Below are 19,751 nucleotides of genomic sequence, written 5' to 3'. Positions count from 1 at the left end.
AGATATTAACTTTTTTAAAGCACATTCAGTGTATAATTCAAAAGAGAAGTATATGTAGAGCACCCAGACAGCACTGCTATTCAGGTCTTTTAGTGAATTTCATTTTTTTTAATCCACAGAAATCCTATTTTTAGGATGCATTCTTCTAAATTATTTAAAGTAATTTGTTTGACACATGTTTAAATATACTTATAGTCCTAGTATCTCACCTTGTCTTACATGTTCTGCCTGATTAAATGTATCGTAAAAGTGTGCTTCCCTTCTCTAGGACACATGGTATAGGATTTGGTGAATATGGGGAATATTAATGTCATGGCCTAATCTATAATGTTGAAAAACATCTGCCATAGAGTCAAATATTCAAGAGGACCTTAAAAACAAAGCATGAAGTATAAATGTGAAGAAGTGGAAGTGAAGTACCACTTTTCAAGGCTCAGCTGGCTCACATCCCTGAAGTACTGCTGCCTGTTCCTAGTGGTGTAGGAGTACCTCTGGGATTGCATGGGATATTTCATGGCAGAGAGCTGCTGCTGTGTGGAGCAGGGGAAGGAAAAGGGAATGCTTGGGAAACAGACTGTGAAGAAGCAGCTGAGGTTTTTCAGGAGAGATGAGTAAGACATGTAGGGCACACCCCTCTTAAACCTGATTTAGTCAGTTCTCTGCTGACTGAACCGGGTGCTGAAATCTGTTCTGTCAGCTGAAATGTCTTTCCTCTACCACTGCTTCAAGTCTGCATGGGAAGAATTTTCCAATATAAAGGTTTATTTATTAGATTACACACTTGATAGTGAGCAGTGGGGCATGGAGAAGCTACTGGCTAGCTCGTTCTTTGGAGTACGTGTGATACCTTTCATCAATGCTTTGTCAAAGCCATTGTTTAAAGAGAAAAATCTCATATAATAGTTTTTTTTAAAGTTTCCAGTCTAGTCATTGTGCTTTGCAGTCTGGCTTCATCCCCCCATGCTTGCCATAGGCTGATGATTTTAAACACAGGAAGGGATATTGCTGTCTGGTTAAGATGCAGAATGTTCTTTGCCACTGATGAGTCTATACTTCACTTCCAATAATTTTACCCTCCCTTTTGCTTTTGTTGCCTCTCTTTTTTCCTGGGTCTTGCCTATGTAATCTTGTAGAGTGTGCTTTCCTCATTCTGCATTGGTTTAATGCGACACTGAAGGGCCCCATCATCCTTGCTGAGCTCCTTTATGTTTATGCCATATTAATTTTCTGCTTTTGCATGTTCTACAACCATCTGTATGTGAGTGGCTTACGATCTTTGTCTATGTTCCAAAAAATGTTCCTTTTCAGTTTTGAACAGGAAGACTTAAAGTCTTCATTTTTCCTCTAAACCCTTCTTCATGCATGTCTAATAGTCAATTTTTGCTCTGACAAGAGTGGAACACTTGTACCCAATTTTTGCTGCTAATTTTCTTTGCTCTCTCTGATCTTAAATCTACAGATGCTGTAATAACTTTACTGGTCACTGAATTTGGTGACTTTGATGTACTCATTAAATGATACCTGAAGATGCATATCTTTACTGTATATTGAAGCCTCAGAATATTTTTGCATATCATTTCAAACATGTAAATCTGTTGATATGCTTGAAATCTTGTCCAAAATTTCTTATGCATGAAATGCATCTTCAACCTTCTTCTGTGTTGACAGGTGTAATATTGCTGTTCACATCTGTTCAAAAGGCTGCTACAAAGATGATTAAGATTTAGCACATCTCATTGACTATGTCAGCTGCTTTTGTATTCTGATGGTCCTTGTCTATATACATTAAAACACAAAAACTTGACAAGAAAAAGTTTAAAATTTCACTTAGTATTTATTGAAAAGCTGATAAATATGTAACCAATAAAAAAAAACAAAACCAAAACATGACACAAACCACATCCCAAACCACTTTGCCGAATACGTTTTTCTGGCTTAAGAAAGGGTAAAGTCAGAGCAATTGTTTTGTGTTGGCAAGAAGTTGTAAGGATTATTCATGAAATCGTGAGTGTATTCTACTTCACTTTAATAAAGAAGCTAATGATTTTATTGCTTCTTCTAAATGTATGTCTAAATATTAATAATTGGAGCATAGAAAGGCACTAAGTTTTGGATAACATAATCCAAATAAAAATAAATAGAATAGTGTCATAGTTATGCTCACTTGCCTTTAAATAACAAGTAGTTTCTTTGCATATCTCTGTATTCTATAACAATGTCAGGAGTACAATTGTTTCAGAGTGAAAAAAAATAACAAAAACATTTTAAAATTATGCTTTTGGTACATAATTCTGCTTTTTCATATTCTGTATGTAATGGTTGGGAAGAACTGTCATAAACTCGCTTTGTAGGTATCTCTTCCTCTAAACTTTCCATAAAATTCTTGTGTTGTGCATGCTTTCTCCATAATGTAATGGGATTCTGGAACTCAAGTGCTAAGGCAACTGACCAGTAGAGAAAAAGTCCTGTGAGGAGAGGATAAGGAGCTGGGATTGTTTCATTTGGAGAAGAGGAGGCTGAAGGGAGACCTCATTGCTCTTTACAACTACCTGTAAGGAGGTTGTAGGGTGGTGGGTGTTGGCCTCTTCTCCCAAGTGAATAATGATAGGACCAGAGGAAATAGCCTGAAGTTGTGGCAGGGGAGGTTTAGACTCGATATTAGGAAGAATTTCTGTATGAAAGAGTGGTCTGGCACTGGAATAGCCTGCCCAAGGAAGTAGTGTAGTCACTGTCCCTAGAGGTATTCAAGAAACCTGTAGATGTGGTGCTTCAGGGCATGCTGTAGTGGGCAGTGTTGTGTTTGGTTTTTTGTTGTTTTTTTTTTTTTTTTGTGAGTTCTTGGTTTTGTGGGTGTCTGGTTATGGTTTTGTGGTGGTTTTTTTTGTTTGTTTGTTTGTTTGGGTTTTTTTGTTTTGTTTTTTCCCCTGAGCAGACAGTTGAACTTGGTGATTTTGGAGGTCTTTTATAGCCATGACAATTCTGTGTGATTGTGTTTACATATATCTTTACGAAAACCCTTTAAAATAAGACAGGTAAATAACAAGCGAGTACACAGAATAATAAGGATGTTTAGCTTCCAAGAACACCCATCTTAATTATGGCTACATAGAATGGAAACAGTATGTGTTAAGTTATCTTTTCTGTTTTCAGTTGGATAGATTTGCCAGTCTAAGAATTCCAGGAAGTAAAAAAGAAAGACCTCCTCTGCTGCATACAAAACAGTCACATTCTGCAGACTGGTCATCCAAACCTATGGATGCAGAGGATTTTGCACCAAAACCTCTGTCGGAAAGAGAAATCATAGCACTCTTTGAAAAAATGATGGTAAGTCTCATGCTGGTTTCTTCTACTTAAAGAATGACAACATGGTTAACTGACAGGTGAAGCCTTCTTCTGTGCGTATGTCCTGATCTTTACCCAAATTATTAGTATATTTTTGAGTTGTAATTATATGGGTTTTAGGGTGTTTCTCAGGAGAAGATGAATTTGAATTGTTCTGACAGGATTTTGCTCCAAATATTTTTAAAATGGAAACCGAATGTTTCTGATTTTTAGTAATGAGATTATACAACAGATTTTGAGGAGGAACAAGTAATGGAGAATCCTGCTTGCTTTCAAGACAACCTGAAGCTTTTAAAAAGGGATTTTATGCCTTTGAGTGTCACAGCAGGATTTTTTTATATTCCATGTTACTCTTGCTGAAAAAGTCTTAAGGTTCTTTCCTCCAAAGCAGGACATGCAGTCTCACGTTTGCTTCTTTCCTTAGCTGTCATTACTGTGCTGCAAGAGAGCTGTCACTTACTGGAAGGATCATGTAGCATCGATACCACCTCAATAGATTGAGGTTTTTTTTGTCGTGATGATAATGACATTATGGGCAGGGGAAAACTAAACATGGAATGGCCCTGAGAGAAGAGAGTGACTGCAATCTGAAGAGCACAAGAACACATTAACAATTAGATTGATGCCTTTATTATTATTATTTTCTCTGCGGCTCTTGAAACACAAAGGGACTACCAGTGGCTAGGATGTGGAGGGGATTATATGGGCTATGAGAGAAGAACCTTTGTGGAATTCCTAGTACACAGTAATATTAGTTGAGTTTTGAAGATGGTTTTGTAGAGCTGTTGAGATCTATGGCTGAGATAGAATTAAGGATTTTTATGCTTAAGCTGATGAAGGGAAGGACTACTTTACTGTGTTATCAACTTCTGTATTTGTACTTGTTTTTCTCACATGGTCTATTTTTCTTGGTATATTTTGGTGTCTGGGATATTTTACTTCTGTTGAGAAACTTCACTGCTCAAATATTAGGAAGAATTTTTCTAATACTTGAAGGTATGCCTCCCTGCACACACCTCCTGACACATAAATGTAGGTTGTATTTCTCTACCATCCCACAGAGATTCTGTATAAGATAGTGTGTGATGTTTAGACTATGCCATAAAAAATGGAAACTGTCAGTAAATCCTCTGAAGCATACTGCTGTGTGTCTCAGTAAACAGGAATGCTTGTATCCATAGATCCTGAAGCAATACCAATTTTAAAACTACTTTGCAAAAATATGTTAAATAATTATGACAACCTGGATAATTTGAATTCTTTCCTGATTTCATTGAATAACAAAACACTTAAACTGTCTTTCATTAACTACTTTGTCAGTGTTATTTTAGCTGTAGCATGAATACAGAAAAGATTCTTCAGATTATCCACACTTGAATGGACTGGAATAAAGCTAGTTTAGTCACAGTAGATTGCATAGCTAATTATATAATGTAGTTTCTAGTTTGCTGTTCTGATCAAATTAAATCATTTGGGGGGATGGAGTGGTGAAGAATTAGAATGCTATAGCCAAGCTTTTTGGATTTAATTTTGCACAAAGTAAAAATAGTCAATTGGCTAGTACTGAAGAGAGCAGTTTCTAAATTCTGAAGTTTCACTGACTGTGTTATGTTTTATTTTGGGTTCTGGTTGTCTATTGCTTCCTTCTCCCAGTCTTATATGCAGTGCATATAAGATCCTGTGTGATCTTGATGTCAAAAATCATGATAAAACCCATAAAATCATACACTTAAAGGTAATAATTACCTGACAGCTTCTTTTGTTTCTCTTGGTGCTATTAGGAAAATACCCATGTGAAATGACTTACTCCTCTTTTCCAGAGAGGTATTGTTCACCTGTAAAGTATCTTCAAATTATTGAAGAAGAAATAAAAGAGTGGAGTTGAAGTATTTTATAAACTAAGCCAAATCTGACATGCCAATTATACCACTGAATATTTCTAATGTGAAGCAATCACTTGCTTTAATGATGTTTCATTTATTAAAAACAACAACAAACAGTTTACTTTTTACTTCACACGCAGACAGAATATGGAATATATTTTGTACTGATAAGTTTCTCCTCTGCATACTTTTTGGTTTTGTTGTTTTGATTTATTTTTTTTTAAATAATGTGATTAAAAGTTGGGATGTTTTTGCAGGAGAAGCAAGCCCTTTGTTTTCTCTTTGTTACTGAAGTTCAGAAGTCATTCTTCAGAAAACTTAAAATAGCGAGTCTGAAAGAAGTGCAAAACTGCTTTAAACAGAAGAATTAACTTTGCAGTATGATGTATATGAAAGAAGCCCTGTGTCATATTGCAGGCAAGATACTGAAGATGTGATACTTCTCAAAAAACATTGAGAAAGACCTAGCTATTTATGTATTTTGAAACTTAAAATGGATTACTTTGGCTTCAGTGTTTTTACATTGCTGTTTGTGTAGATTTTAAAATACAATTTAATTATTAAGAAAACCAAACAGGTACACTTATTAAATGTACTTGTAAAGTGTATTTTCATTTGAAGTCAGTGTTGCTATATAATTGTATTCTTGTGGAAAAGAATCCTGAGACACACTGTTCCGAAGACATTTGTTAGAACTTGAAGAAAAAACCCAAATTTATCTGGTAATGTCTAGCTGGACTTGATTATAGTAATTTATAGTATAGCTTGTTGTGTGTGTATCTCAACAGATGTGTTGCCTGGTAATAAGAATAGGCATGAATATTTTATGCATTTAATAGAAGGTGATTAATTAAACTGAAATATTACATAAAATGAGAAATACCTGTAACAAGATAACAAATGGAAGGCTACAGGGAAGACTGGTATTGTAGTATTTTTTGCAATCTGACTTGATTTTAAGCTCCATAATTTTTAATCTAAGAAAATGTCATAGATAAGGCATAGAGATTTTTGAGCAGTTGTTCAGAATTTAAAGTTCTAGTATTTTTCTGGCTTTGAAAGAATTTATTATTGAAAAAAATGTAAATAGATAAATTGAACTTCCATTTCTGTTTTATTTTAAATGCCTTTTAGCAGTTCACAAGCTTTCATGTCCAAAACCATACATCAGTGTCAGAATTCATGAATTGTAAAAGTCCTAGCTAGTTAAGTAATTAACTGATAAATGCTTGACCAGCTAATTAAGAGATTTAGCCTGATTTGTTGTGTAACTGGTTTAAATTTTTAGGTTTCCACCTAACCATATGACAGCAATGCTTAACAGCCTTAGTGTACCTTTTCTTTAAGCAGGTGATTACTTTAGGTTTTTGACTTGGAAATACTAAAGACACAAGTTTTTGGGGTTGATCATGTGTTCTTTCTCATCTTAAAAAAGCTGCAGTGAATTTTGTAAGCTTTGGTAGAGACAGATAACTTTAAATATCTTTCACTCTTTTTCCAAATGATGCATACACAGAATTAATTTTTTTTTTCACTTTTAAAAAATGTCTGGGAAGAAAATTAACTCTTTGCATATAATATATGATCCCAACAATGTTTTAATGTATGTGTATTTGAGCCTGTTTTTAAAATATTTATTTTAATATGGATATTTGAGTCCATTTTTAGATCATACCAGGTTTCCCATAATTAAGTAAATCATAGCTTCTTGTTTTGCTTTCATCCAAGAAAAGCTACAAAACACAGCATGCCCTTTTGAGATAATGTCCCCAACATTTGATTTAGTATGATGCAACTCAAAAAATATTCACTGCTAGAATTTTGGTTTGAGAATAAGCAAAGAGTTTATGAATTTTTTGATCAAAGGGGTGTAGGATTTGGAAGAGAAGAACTATGAGAAAAGATTGACAACTGTGTGGCCTCTTTTCTTTCAGCTTGTTTGGAGAAAGTAATTTAGCATTTACTTTCAGATGTAGGAAGTAACACCAATGTGCAGGCTAGTTGCCAAGGAGGCAAAAGACTATTGTTGCTTGAATGAAATAACTTTTTACAATATGTGCCCTGTACTTATTTGATAATTAAAATATAAAATGGGATCATTTGTATAAATCTCACACTACAAATACACTATGTAGTACCAAATAAATACTAAAAATACTAATTCAATACTAATTTAATAAATAATAAGTAATAATTTAAATCCAGAGTAGACTGGAGCGTGGAGCTTTTTCTAGTCCTTAAGGAAAGGAAACAATAATATATGTGGGGGCAAAAATCCAGAATCTACACAAAGTTGCCCTAGTTGTACTTCAATGAAGTTCAGCTTAAGGGGTCAAGCATTTTCTCTTAATGACTTGTCACAGCCTGGATTTATACAAAACTTAATGTTTCTATAAACCGTGCTTGATTCGGTCCTGATCAATAGGAAAACTGGTGAAAGACAAGAAAACTTAAATTTCAGTGCAGTGTAACTTTTTGGTCTTTAGGGGTTTTTTTGTTACAAGTCTAAGGTTATCAGTTTGCTTTCTGTTTGTCTTTGATTTCTGACTAGGTGAAATAGCTTTGTATCAAGATGGTTACCCACTTTTTTTTTGTCATTGCACCTGCCAAAGCTGATGGGTATTCACCTCAGAACTCTCAGCTGAAAATAATGTCATTAATTCTTGCTCAGCTTGGGTGACTGTGATAATGCTCTATGTATTCCTGTGTGTGTGCCTAAATTATTTCTTAAAGCTTTTTTTTTATTTTTGAAAAGATTATTTATTTATCTCCAGTGTGATAGGAAATGTCATTTCTCACAGATGTGGAGCTGATTACAATGATTAGAGCATTTCTAGGCTAGAACAGTAGAAGTCCCCATGTCAGAAATGTCAATGAATAGCTGCTGTGTGGTTTTGAATGTGGGTCAGTATCTGCTCTATTTGACCTCTGGGTTTATGTTGGTATGAATGAATTACAATGGTATTTTGATAACAGTTGAAGGTGTTCATTTAAAGATAAAATTGTCAAGAATTTGGGCCTTACCTCTTGCAAAGATGTATATTGTTTTGAGAACTACTCTCAGAGCAAAGTAGATACTGCTGTCCAGGATTAAGAATTTGGGAACTAAGGAGCAGAATTATTGCACAAATTGATATCTCATGAAAAATACCTTCCTAGGAGACTGATTTAATTATAATTATAGGGGTTTTAGCAAGTTTTAAATAGTGCCTTTCTGTAGTTTAGTGCTTGTGTGTGTGTGAAACTGTAGGCAATTTCCAAGATTACACTAGTAATGGTTGTTATGTGCTTGTATATCCTGACACAGTTGACTGTTTTTTCATCTGACTTGCTAGGGAAGATGGATAAAGATGATTATGGTTTTGAGTAACATCTAACTTTTCATAAGTTATTTGTATAGCAGCTTGCAGTTGCTCAAATTCATATTTTTGTGTCTTTTTTTTTTAAAAAAAGTATTACAGTTAAACAACTCTGTTGCTGGATCACATGTGAAACTTTTTTTTTCCCCCTCCCATTCTAGGAGGATATGAATTTGAATGAAGACAAGAAGATGCCACTGAGAGAAAAAGATTTTAATACCAAAAAAGAAATGGTGATGCAATATATTAGTACTGCTTCAAAGTCTGTAAGTAAATTTCTGTAAAGTACACAAAAAATGTGTACTTAATGTTTTGAGTATTTCCTATTGGAGAGAAAAAGTGATGTTAGTAAATCTCGTAACAGTCTTGAAATTTCTCAGCCCAAAACAAACATGTCAAATTTTATATGGCATTGACACCCCTAATATCCTCATGCATTCTAAGATGTGGCTGGCTGTGCAGTTGCTGAATCCACATCTATTGCTGAAATCTTAGTGTCATGATGGTGATGTTAAAATTCACTTTTTCAAGAGAAAGATTTTCATGTTAGCTCTTTAATTTCTGATACTTAATACTTGCAAAGAATAAATGTCTGTAACAGAGTAGGTTTCACTGACTCTTGTTTCTGAGTTTCATTTGCAATAAATATTTTTTTGTCTTCAGTTGTCATTTCACTTGGTTTTTTGCAATGGCTTTTTGACATCACTTCCAGCAAGTTAGGGTCCTGAGGGCTGGTCTCTCACAATTTCTCCAGTGCATTGGACTGTCCAAGTGCCTTCTAAGACTAGAGAGAATAGTTCACTATATTCCCAAGGGCACTTTGCTAAATTTTGGTACACCTCAAATTCATGAAAGTCATACTTTTTCAGAAAAGCTGAAGTGCCATATAGCTCCTGAGTATTACGTAGAACTAACACCATCTCAAGTCTCTTGAGTGATACTGCAGTAGCATCTTTTGATAGTTCATACTTCTCAGACTTTAAGGAGACAGGTACCAAGCTATATTGTGTTGTGATAAATATCCTCATTTGCAACTGCCATGCAAAGTACTGAGCAGGTTTTGTTTAATGCAATCATCATCATAAAAACTATGAAAATGAAGAACATAGGCTGTGCTCCTAGTCAACTTATGAAAATGGTGCAGCTTCTGGTGATTAAAATGGACTCCACTGTAGTCCAAGCTTCACCATTGACCTCAGTATCAGGGTTTGTCTTTCTTAGAAATGCAGAACTCCTTTCCAACAAAGCACACCTCTGTTACTGTTACGTCTAGAAATTATGCTGGGTTTGGTGCTTCTATGCTCAGCTGGTTTATATTTATATATATATTTATAACTATATACTTATATCTATAACCTTAATTTATATATTCAGGGTATTCTGCTAGTACTTTCTTGTTTTCTTCTAATGTATACTGTTTACCTGCAGCCTTATTTCTTCCCTTAAAATACTATCTTAGAGTTGTTTGAGGTTCTTATGTCCAATCTATTATCTGTTTGTTTTTTTTGTTTGGTTTTGTTTGTTTGGATTGTTTTTTGTTGTTTTTTTTTTTGTTAGCTGCTTCTATGTATTCTGATTATTTGATGTTAGAAACAGCACCTCATTTTGACCTGCTATATAAACACATGCAAGGGTGTTTCCAACCCAGAAAAGTTTTAAAAATAAATTTCCATGTTTTGGAATTAATACTCAAGAGGAAAGAAAAGTAACATTACTGTATTACTCAACCATAAGTTTTGCTGTTCTGTATGTTGAACACACACAAGCTGACTTTTTAAAGTGAGTTTTCTTAACAATGTTTTATTTTTTGCTGTGCAGCTTACTCTCTTGTAATGTTTTAACTGAATTAATTAATGCTGACTTCATACTGCATCTGTTCACAGACCAGTTGTTCTTCAGTTGAGCAATTAAATTTCTAGAGGCACTGACGCCTCAAGATATTTCCTGTTTCTCAGTTAACTCGAGTGTTTTTAACTTAAGCAGCTTTTCCCATGCAGAAATATAGCTAATATAATCAGTTTCACAATGGGTACCAAATGCAGCTCTCATTTTATTTAAGCACTGGCAGATGTATCATATTCTTATTATGCAGAGCCTTGGTGTAACTGAATAAATGGTACTTGGTACTGTGTATATGTAGCACAGACATTCACTCAGTTTATTGGCCTCTTTTGCATAGGGTAATGTTCAGGTGGGGAACAGAGTCTGAAATGGGATGGCTGGTTACTATATGAATGTTGATGTGAGTCTCCATTGCTTGTGACAGTGTTTTCAGATGGCTCAGATGAAACTCTTTGAAATGTCATTCTTGTAGTCCAGCTGGGCTCTTGTCCCATGTGACATTTCTACTGCCCACATTGCTGTTGATTATATCATATTACTTCTGGAATAGCATCTAAACATCTTAACTATATTTCTGGTCTACACAACTGTCCTATATGACCACTTCTGCATCAAAAGAGAGTGATTTTACTGACTCTTTGTAAGTATTTTAGTTATATCCAGCTCGGTCAATTTTGTAGCAGGAACTGCTGGGGGAAGTCACTGGAAATGACAGATTCTCTGCTCAGGATATTACTCCATCTGCTTAGGCATACAAGTAGTGCTTATCAACTAGTCTGTGCACAGCAGGAGCTGCCAGGAGAATTTCTGGGACTTTTTAAAATTTCCAACTGGAGACCTCCTGTAACATTTAGTTAAGTACTTTTTTGTGAATGCTGCTAGCAGTTTGTTTGGTCATCTTGTCACTAGTCAGTCCAATACCTAAGCTATGCAGAAATCAGCTGGGAAGATCCAGATTGCAAAGGAAACTATGTGCTGCATATGCATACGTGTGCAGCCTTGATCTCCTGTTACACCACAGCTCACCACTACTGAGGGGAAGGATCCCTTCCCTTTGATTAGCTGGTGGTACATGCCTCTATGATCAACTTAGTATCCACCAGGACTCTCATTTTTTTCCTACAAACCTACTTTCCAGCTGATTGTCCCAAGCAGCTCTTGGTGCATGGAATTATTCCTTTCCAGGTTCAGAATTGAGAACTTCCTGTCATGGAACTCCATGACATTTCTCTGCTTGTTTCTCCTGTCTGTTTAGGTCTCTCTGAATGGCAGCACAGTAGTCTGGTCTGTCAACTCTTCCTAGTTCTCAACTTCACATCTCTGCTAGAAAGTATTTCATCATCTTCTACTTCTGTATAATCAGATAATGAAACTGCCACACCATTTACAGTGGATAATTTCAAGTTATGATTGCACTGCAAGTTTAATTCTCTTCAGGTCCTGACTTAAGCTGCGAGATAATTAAGTATTTTTTAGTAACTTTTCAGTGCTGAATGATAGAATGATTGTGCTTCTGCTCTCAAAAAAGGGAGTTTCTCCAAAGACTTGATTAAAGTATAGGTTGTATACCTATACATGGGTTGTATACCTACATTACTTGGAATAGAAAATATCTCCTCTGCACAAAACTGCTTTTGCAGTGCTGCAATAACTTGCCATTGCATTTTCCTTTCTATCTCCATGTCCTTGATTGCCTCCCCACCTGCCAAAAAGAGCAAAGCCCAAAAAACAAGGCAAAATCCAAACCTGAAGGTTGACAACTTGAATAAATGTCCTTAAGTTATTGCATCAGAAGTCTTATTATGGTTGCACTGCATTCTTAAAGATGGCAAATACAATGAATGAGGAACTGGAATTTATCTTCAGAACTTTGGTGGTTCTAAATAATTATTTTAATATTTTATTTCCCTTTAACCCTTGGAGCCAAAAGTAGTCTGTTTTCATAATTCAAATCTCACACACTCTTCATCTGAAGGACCTTTAAGGGGAAGTATTTTACAACATTATCTGCAAGAGCTCAAGTAACTGCGATAACATCCTGAGTACTCTTCTGATGCACTGGTTCTTCCCTCTGTGTTCTCACATGGCTGCAGGCCCCCCTCTAGACACCTGCCCTCAGGAGCACCTCAGAATTTTTTTGTTCTTTCTTTGAGTATTGAAAATTAGGACGCTTGCAATGTGTGAACAGAATCCATTAATGACAAAATTTGTATTTCACCAAGTGTGCACAATACATTTCTATATTTGATGCCTGCTGCTTTTTTCTACTGATTATGGACTTGTTCAAAAACTGACAAAAATTTAGTCTGCATTTAGCGTTTATAGCAGGTGCACAACAAAGTTACAGGTTTAGAGTGCAATTTTTTAAAGAATAAAAATGAAGGTTAGCCATTAGTGTTGTATTCAAGCTTTATATGTACCAAATAAAAAAACAAATATATTTTTTATATTTCAGGGAAGTCTCAAGAACAGTCGGAAGATTTCAGCCCAAGAGTTTATTCAGGAATTAAAATCTGGGTCAACAGATGAAAGACTAGTCACTTGCTTAGAATCTCTCCGTGTGTCCTTGACTAGTAATCCTGTCAGGTAACACCATTAACACATACTGCAAAGATTAATTATATTCTTGTGTCTGAATCAATTAAAATTAATGGATCTGTACATGTGTATGTTTCAAGGTTTTCTAGGTAATGAATGTGTATGCGTTTAGTGAATCATTGTACCTTTTTTCTTTTTTTCACTGATTGTGTATCTTTTGTAGATCTATTTTTCAGGAGATTGCACTTACCTGTACAACATAATGCTGAGACAATATGAACAAATGTATTGCAGAGTAGTTAGCTTTGTTTTCTAGTGCTAAGTAGTCAAAAGTTTTTTTTCATTTTTATTTCTGAAATATTCTCTTAAATCTTTAATCTTCTAGCTTACTTGGTCAGGGTCATTATTTATGGGAATTAGACACCTTGGTGTAAATTTGCTAGCCAGAAAACTGTGTGCTCCCCCTTCTGTCCAGTGTGCTTAGGCTTTCCTCCTTGCTGCCTTCTAGTAATTTTTTGTTGTATCTGGGATTTATTTATATAGAAGAGAGCACAACATTAGGTTACCTGTGCTTTTCTTAAAAAAAAGGCTTAACACGTCAGTAATCATAAGTCTAACACAGATACAAATCTTTTATGTTTAGTTTTATTTGATCCATAGAACTTGATTTATGTATGCTGGCTTCATTTTATTAAATTATATATATTTTATTCTACTCTATTTATAACCTTTTGTTTTAGAGTTCTTGTATAAGGCAGTGGTTGAACGCATGATTTTGGGAAACTGTTTTGAGTTTAGTTCAAAGTAATGCAAATGAAGTGCTGGGAAGGCTTATGATAGAATGTGATTAAAAAGGATTAGACAGATTTCTTCCTTCTGCATCTGGCTTGGCAGAGTTTCTAACGTGGGTCTTCTGTATGGGAGTTTGCCTCTTGTATTTTTATTTTTTTTTAATTGGATTGTCTTATTTATAATAAGAATGGTTCACATGAGAAGAAACATGCTTTACATCAACCTGACTTCTGACAGTTTTAAAGACGATAGATTTCCTCCATGCATGTGAAGCTACTTTTTTATATAGTATTATTTCCCCTTTATTGAAAAAACCTCAAAGCAAAAACCCACAACCCCAGAGGTTTCTTTTACTTACACTTAAAGTTTTTCAGCAAAGAAGATTTGCTTGCTGGGATGCATCTGGAAATTTATGAACTATGTGATAATTAAAGTTTAGATCAATCTTTCTGTTCCTTTTGAACACACCAAGAGAAAAGTTAACCCCGTGTGCCACGCCCACCCCACACCACCTCCCCCCAAAAAATAATTTAAAAAATATTAATAAATTTAATAGAAAATGCAAGTTGAATTGTACTATGATGTTGTAATACAGTACATGATCGATACAAAAAGTCTGGTAATTAGTATTATCAGGAAGAACAATGTACAGAAGTTTTACAGGAAATAAATATTATAAAATTTTCTATTAAGTAGGTTTTCCACAAATGTTTCACACTGAGTAAGTAAAGGATTAGAAATCTGTAGATACATGTTATGATTACAGGCAAAAGAGCAACAAATGGTTTTGTGCATGGAGAAATGGAAAAACAAATGTTTTCATTTTCATAAGCTTAGTGTAGTTTGTCAGAGCTTAGAAGTGTGCTAGAAGGTTGTGATATACTGTTGATATCAAAGTATTCCTTTGATACTTTTGTGATTAGTAGTTTCTTTAGCTTATTGGTACAAATAGTTCTAGAAGGTGACCCTGGCTTTAACGTTGTTCAGTCAAATATGAACTATGGTAGGTAGATAATTGACAGTTGAATCAAAGTCTCAACTTGACCACATTTATTAAAATTTAAATTCAGGTTAAAATACTAAGCAGAATGAAAGAAACATAAAAGAACTATCATGTTTGGATTGGAGTTAAACTCATTGTTAAGTTAATGGTTGTATGGACTAAAAATAAGTCTGAATTTTAGAGGTTTGAATTAGAAGGAGAGTGACTGTGCCTTGCACTGCTTGTCCATGAATGCATTTTAGTCTACAAATCAAAAAATGCATCACAACCAACAGAACATATACGTTCTGAAACAGTCTTCTGGTGTATTGAGTGGTGCTAAAAAAGTGTTAAGAGACCTCATTACCCTTAAACAGAGCATTTAAAAATAACCTTAGGAAAAAATTAAGTTATTCTGTAGGGCTTAAAGAAAAAAAACAATCAGCAATAATGCAGCAGTGGCACACTGCTTTCCTTACTAAAAATTTTTTACCTAAACCATTTTAAACCATGACCACCTCTTTCTAATGAGTAACAACAGCTGATATTCATTAGATGCAAATATTCATGACCTTGATTTTCCTATCGGCAGCCAGATCTTTGGGTTTTTGCTTTGACTCATAAATGTTGAACTTCAGTCTAGCTGTTATAAATTAATTATTATTTGAAACACCTGCTTCATATGATATGGACAATAAGAAATAACTGGTGAAACTTTGGGATGTCATTTTATGCAGATGTAATACCTAAGAATAAATTTATGCTTTTTTAGGAGAATGACAATTAAATTTTGATTTGATCTAGCCTGACAGTCTTCACATTTTAGGCTGTAATTTTTTTGACAATATATAATTTAAGTGTTTGGTTTTTTTTTCTAACTACTATACTTTAATCAACTTAACTTTTTAATCTTGTTGCTATTCCAATTTCTAATGCTAGAGCTAGTTCTTAACATAATTTTCAATTAATTGTTTTGTAAAATATATTTTTAGTTCACAGTGAAAATCTGAATCAAGTGATATTGAGTAGTTTGGTCCTGATACTTAGAAAAATGGATTGAAATCTATAGGTCTCTGCAAAAAGTAGTATTTGTTTTCCATCTGTATGAAAAGAAAGGCTCAAAAGGAAAATGTACCCCCTGATCTTGGTCACTGTTCTTCAGGTGAATAAATGGGGTGTTTTTACTTCACGGTTGCCAACACAATTCATCAAAGTGGCTCAGTGATCTACCTGTACATAGTATTGCAGATAACTAGTTACCTCTAACTATTTCTTGTCCTTTTTTATAATAGTTTCAATAGATTTAGCTCTTTTCATGAAGAGGACATTAAAAAAAATCGAAAATAGGGGCACTGATAGTCTGGTATTTTGTCAGACTGACAAAAAGCCAAGGGTTTAGTCTTGATAGTGTAAGTAATCTTTGTTCTTTTGTGAAAGCAGAGGAAACAGCAGTAATAATGGAACAGTATTTTAGGAACTTGATCATTCTCATCGTCCTCAGTTGCCAGATGTATGATAAAGTGGCAGCATACAATTCTGTCTAATAAAAAATATGCTAAGGCATGTCTAGTAGCATCATTTTTAGGTTAAATATGGCCAGTTATACAAAAAATAATTGACAGTTACTTGGCCTAAAACACCCATCCAGGAAGGAGAAAATATTTTCTCATATAAATTTACTTTTAGGGGAAAAACATAAGAAGCATCTGATCTAGTTCTCTCTTCCTGTAACTTTTAAGTCCATTACAGGATTAGAAGTACTTTGTATTTTAAAAGAGTTATTGCATCTCCTTTGTGTTATTTCCAACGGCATAGCTTGTTATTAGTCACTACTAAGATCCCACCATTGTAGATGCATCTAAATGTGCTGGTTGCTATTCAAACATGGTGACAAATTATACCCAGTGTGTACAATGATGTGAGAATAGACACAATGAAGAAAACAGTGGAGAGGCTTTAATGCAAGTGAAATGAATGTTGTAATTTTTTTACTAATTGTCATCAATGTCTTTATGCTGAACTTCTGATTTTGCAGAATGGATGCTTCCTTTTTATGAATAAGACTTTATTTTGTTAATAAACAACAAGGGATTTCCTCGGCCTAAGCTTTTTTAAGTAATTTAAAGAATGCACAGAAACTACCGGTGCTACACTCACAGCAGTATTCATGTTTTGATGTTGAAGATGGTGAAAAGTATCACATCTTCATCATGCTAACTATATATGTTCTAAACAGACATAGTTTTTAGTCACTTAATAGATAAAAGTAATACACAGATTTAAAAGTGGGAAAAATGTGGAAGAGAGACCTGTTACAAAATAATTTTTTGTTATTTTGGCCAATGACAATAATCAGAGATTCAAGGAGAGTAGCAAGGGAAGTTGAGTAAAAGTCTCGGGAAATATTCCTGCCTCTTATAGAAAGACAAGGGTATCCATTAATTGCATATTATAACTTCACTCTTTATAATAGGAATTTTCTGAACAAATAATACCTACAGTTTCTCTGCTTGTGTGTGTATTTTTGTTGCCTCTGCAGCCAGCTTCACCTTCCTCCAGTGTGATTTTGTTAGGAGTTTGAAATTTAAAATATCTATACCTTACAGACAATGAAGTCTAAAGAATGAAATATTCCTTTTTTTATGAGTATGAATAACAGTGTTGTCCATGAACTTTAGGGTTAGGTAATTGATCAAACATCATAGCTTCAGAAAGATCAACAGCTCCTATGAAAGGGATGGCTGCAGTACTACTCTCTTAGTCATGGAAGTATTTGTATCTGATATAAAGGGGTTTTGTACAATAATAAACAGGACTGTGAAGTGCTGTCTCATGTAGAAAAAACATGCCCAGGTTTAACCTCACCAACAGCCAAAATTCTCAATTTTTGTTATGTTCACTTGGAGATACTCATATGGATTAGTATCTCAGGCATCACTTCTGCAATTACTTTAGGCTTTCCCTTTCTTCTCTGCTGTTTATGGTTAGATCCTGAACTTTCCACTAGACCTTAGAACTGTGTGTAGTAGAAATTGTTGTTTTTCTTCCCTTCCTTTGCAGAAACTTTAAAATTATAGTTCTGTGACAATGAATGTATAGTTGTTAATTTCAAAATTGTAATTAATACATTTAATGACTACTTCATTTATTTTTTTAAATTTAAAGTTATCTAATTGCATCAATGAGTGTCTCTTGATCTTCCTTTGAGTAAAGAGTCAAGTTTAGATTTAAAAATGATCCAATTATGCTTTTTATGTATGCTGACAATTTTAATTCATTGTAATTACTCTTTGAAATGTCAGTTCTTTTAATATCTTTCTGCTTTCTCTCTAGCTGGGTTGAAAACTTTGGTCGAGAAGGTCTAGGGCTGTTGTTGGACGTTTTGGAAAGATTGGTAGAGACAAAAAAGTAAGGATGATTTCATATTAAATTGCCAGCTTTGCTTAATATGTAAACAGCATTTAATTACATTAAATTTTTTATTTATTCAGCCAGGACAGAATTGTGAAGAGGAATCAGCATAAGGTCATTCAGTGTCTGAGAGCCTTCATGAATAATAAGGTATGGGATTTTTTAAAATCTTGAAATATAAATTACTACAGTTCAATCAGATAATGTACATGGTTGGTGGATGCAAGCTGGTGCAATTTGGAGAAGCAGTGTGTTGGTCAGGTGTGTTTTGAAGTTCTTTCTGCTTCCACTTCCTCTGTGCAGAAATATACTCAGAGAGTAAACTTCTGATGCTAATGTGTTCCCCTGTTACATGCTAAGTGACCCATTTTTTACTTTTCTCTCATTCATTTTTTTAATTGCATATGTGATGTACTTAAATGTCATCTGAAATACTTACCTGGGGGAACTGTTGCTGTCTTTTGCTAGATACTTGATAGTTATTTGGATTCCCTCCAACTCTCCTTACAACTGTTTTTCTGTTGTTTAGTATGGATTGGAAAGAATTTTGGGAGAAGAGAGAAGCCTTTTGTTGCTGATCAAAGCAATTGATCCCAAGCAAACTAACATGATGACAGATATAGTTAAACTCCTTTCTGCAATGTGCATTGTTGGAGAGGAAAACATGTAAGTACTGTATTTAGCCAGAAATAGTAAGGTAATTTTATGATACTCAAAATTATACCTGAAGGAAATGCTAAGATTTTCAGCTTAGGTTTGAAAATAATAAACTGTACTATATTGTCAGTTTTCAGAATACCTTAGTCTGTGATTTTTGATATGATCCTATCAGTTAGAGTTTTCTTTTTGACATGTGGTTGTACTGGTTTGATGCAAATAGTTAAGCAGCCATTCTTTTGGTTAAGATTTTTAGCATGACTTTGAAGGTGTCTTAACCATTGTAATCCCCTGAGTCATTATTTGGCTATAAAAATCTCCAAAGTAAACAAGTAATGCTTAGACCTCTGAAATTTGTGCACAAGAAATTGTCTACAAATGAACAGCAAGGTTAAATATCTCTCCTGAGTGAGATGCTTTTCTTTTTTTACAGCCTTGAAAAAATTTTGGAGGCCATAACAGCAGCAGCAGAGGAAAGGAATGTAGATAGATTCTCTCCTATTGTAGAAGGTCTTCAGGATAACTCAGTTCAGCTGCAAGTAAGCACATTTTTTTCACAAACTTCTGCAATAAGTAAGCATAAAATTACGTATTTTTCTTTATTGACCAAGTTGTTACAATAGAAAGGAGGAAGGATGCTGTTTCAAATAAAGGTCAAATTTTGGAGTGTTGTTTATAATGTTATATTTTCAGATATGTCAGGGGAAGATTCGATGTGGAGAAACACAGAAGTAGTGCGGGTTAATTAGTTGATTTCCATTCACCCAAATCTTACAGACTTTGGGAGTTAAATTATACTGCCTTTTAAGATGAAGCATGAGTCATATATTCAGATTCAAAAAGATTATCTCACTTCTACTGCTATTTGCTGAAACTTAAAGATTAATAGTAGTAAAAAAGCAAGGTTTTAGGCAGCTGTTTTTATAATTAATGCTTAAATCAGCA

At 34.4% G+C, this 19,751-nt stretch overlaps 1 protein-coding gene across 1 annotated transcript in view; it reads left to right on the top strand.

The window, feature by feature from the left end:
* The first annotated feature begins 3,252 nt into the window (after positions 1 to 3,252).
* Positions 3,253 to 19,751, top strand: part of DIAPH3 (diaphanous-related formin 3) — a 128,769-nt gene continuing 112,270 nt past the window's right edge. Inside the window, exons 1-7 of the mRNA XM_010000881.1 lie at positions 3,253 to 3,324; positions 8,746 to 8,850; positions 12,882 to 13,012; positions 18,072 to 18,146; positions 18,230 to 18,299; positions 18,679 to 18,815; positions 19,240 to 19,345. Coding sequence (XP_009999183.1) covers positions 3,253 to 3,324; positions 8,746 to 8,850; positions 12,882 to 13,012; positions 18,072 to 18,146; positions 18,230 to 18,299; positions 18,679 to 18,815; positions 19,240 to 19,345 — 696 coding nt within the window. The remainder of the gene's footprint in view (positions 3,325 to 8,745; positions 8,851 to 12,881; positions 13,013 to 18,071; positions 18,147 to 18,229; positions 18,300 to 18,678; positions 18,816 to 19,239; positions 19,346 to 19,751) is intronic.

This window comes from Chaetura pelagica, unplaced genomic scaffold (assembly GCF_000747805.2).
Source record: "Chaetura pelagica isolate M959 unplaced genomic scaffold, ChaPel_1.0 scaffold115, whole genome shotgun sequence".
NCBI classification, from domain to species: domain Eukaryota; kingdom Metazoa; phylum Chordata; class Aves; order Apodiformes; family Apodidae; genus Chaetura; species Chaetura pelagica.
Note: the sequence above shows the minus strand (reverse complement) of the source record. Positions and strands in the feature narration are given on the sequence as shown.